The sequence below is a fragment of the Cucurbita maxima genome, unplaced genomic scaffold, assembly GCF_002738345.1.
Source record: "Cucurbita maxima cultivar Rimu unplaced genomic scaffold, Cmax_1.0 Cma_Scf00003, whole genome shotgun sequence".
Lineage (NCBI taxonomy): Eukaryota > Viridiplantae > Streptophyta > Magnoliopsida > Cucurbitales > Cucurbitaceae > Cucurbita > Cucurbita maxima.
In genome coordinates, this window is record NW_019272019.1 from 3,573,453 (window position 1) to 3,574,726 (window position 1,274).

The 1,274-nt window shown below is 33.4% G+C and overlaps 1 protein-coding gene across 3 annotated transcripts in view; it reads right to left on the reverse strand.

Annotated features, from left to right (window-relative positions):
* Positions 1-1,274, reverse strand: part of LOC111477035 (methyltransferase-like protein 25) — a 10,087-nt gene that overhangs the window by 7,456 nt on the left and 1,357 nt on the right. For all 3 annotated transcript variants that reach the window (XM_023120980.1, XM_023120981.1, XM_023120982.1), the window contains exon 3: positions 724-807. In XM_023120980.1, the coding sequence (XP_022976748.1) occupies positions 724-807 (84 nt within the window). The remainder of the gene's footprint in view (positions 1-723; positions 808-1,274) is intronic.

Here is a 1,274-nt window from a genome sequence, read left to right on the forward strand (position 1 = left end):
AAAAAAAAAAAAAAAAAAAAAAAAATAGCCTGCTAGATATCCACTCACACCTTCCCTTTCCACACTCCTAGTAACCGTTAGGTACAAACAGGCCCCAAAGTAGCTTAATTATACTCCAACCACAGACCACTCTTTGACTCATTCCAACAAGACACACTAATAACAGGAAGTCTATCATAAAGAAAGGGTGGTTAAATGTCAATAACTCTCCATCCATGTCCTTAGTGAAAAATAATTCTAATAGCAACAAAAGAATACGAATGGGACCAGACTCCTAAAGTTGAGGGGTGAAGATAAAGAAGAAGCTTCCCAGTTTTTATCCAAAAAAAAAAAGGAAAAGGGGTAAATCTGCAGAAATCTTATGTAAGATAAGGTCATCAACACATTTTAAAATGCCATGTTCAGATACTTCTGTTCTATCCTTGAACGAGACTGATATCAGAAAATTTACACATTCTTTTGTATTACAGAATGTGAGTCTTTATTGTTTCAAGGATAAGGGTATTTGGTTGATAATAGCTGGAATCTCAGGTTTAGAAGACAGCTCAATGAAAGAGAACTTCCTGAGTGGAGTGAGCTCTCATCTTCTTTAAAGTAACATATGAGTCGAAGTGGATAATGGATATTATGCAATTTTCAAGTCTATGTTTCTTTTTCTTGCTATACGCAGCAAATCTATATAATCAATCGGAAACTATCAACTGTATAAAATAAAAGCCCTACCATCTGCAAGTCTGCTTGTTCACGTCCTAAGGCAAGAGATTTTGAAGTACGGATAAATTTCTTTAGTGAATCTGGCCAGTATTCCTGAAAGATTTTGTCAATCAGAAACTTAGACTTCATTACATTAGAGTAAATGCACTCATAACAAGAAACACAACGAAAAGCTCTATCACATAGTTTCATAAATTCCTTAAAATGGATTAAACTATCAGCAATATTTCCAGATAAAACACTCCCCTGTGACCAATGCTCATAACTTTCGTACTCTGTTACTTCTCAACAACGATGATGCATTTTTAGAAATATATCATAACATACAGTGACACACAGAAGGCTATCATCAACCTTTTTTACTCTAGCCATATTTCTGCCACTCATTTTTCATTTCTGAGTTCTTGCCATTTCATAACTTCAGTCTATTTAATCTAATTAGTCAAAGACATCACACATGCCCCCTAAGGATGTACCAATATTTAATAAGAAATCTACTGACAGTATGAAAAAGTTAATTCAATTTTTAAAAGGAACAAAAAAAAAAAAAAAAAAAAAAA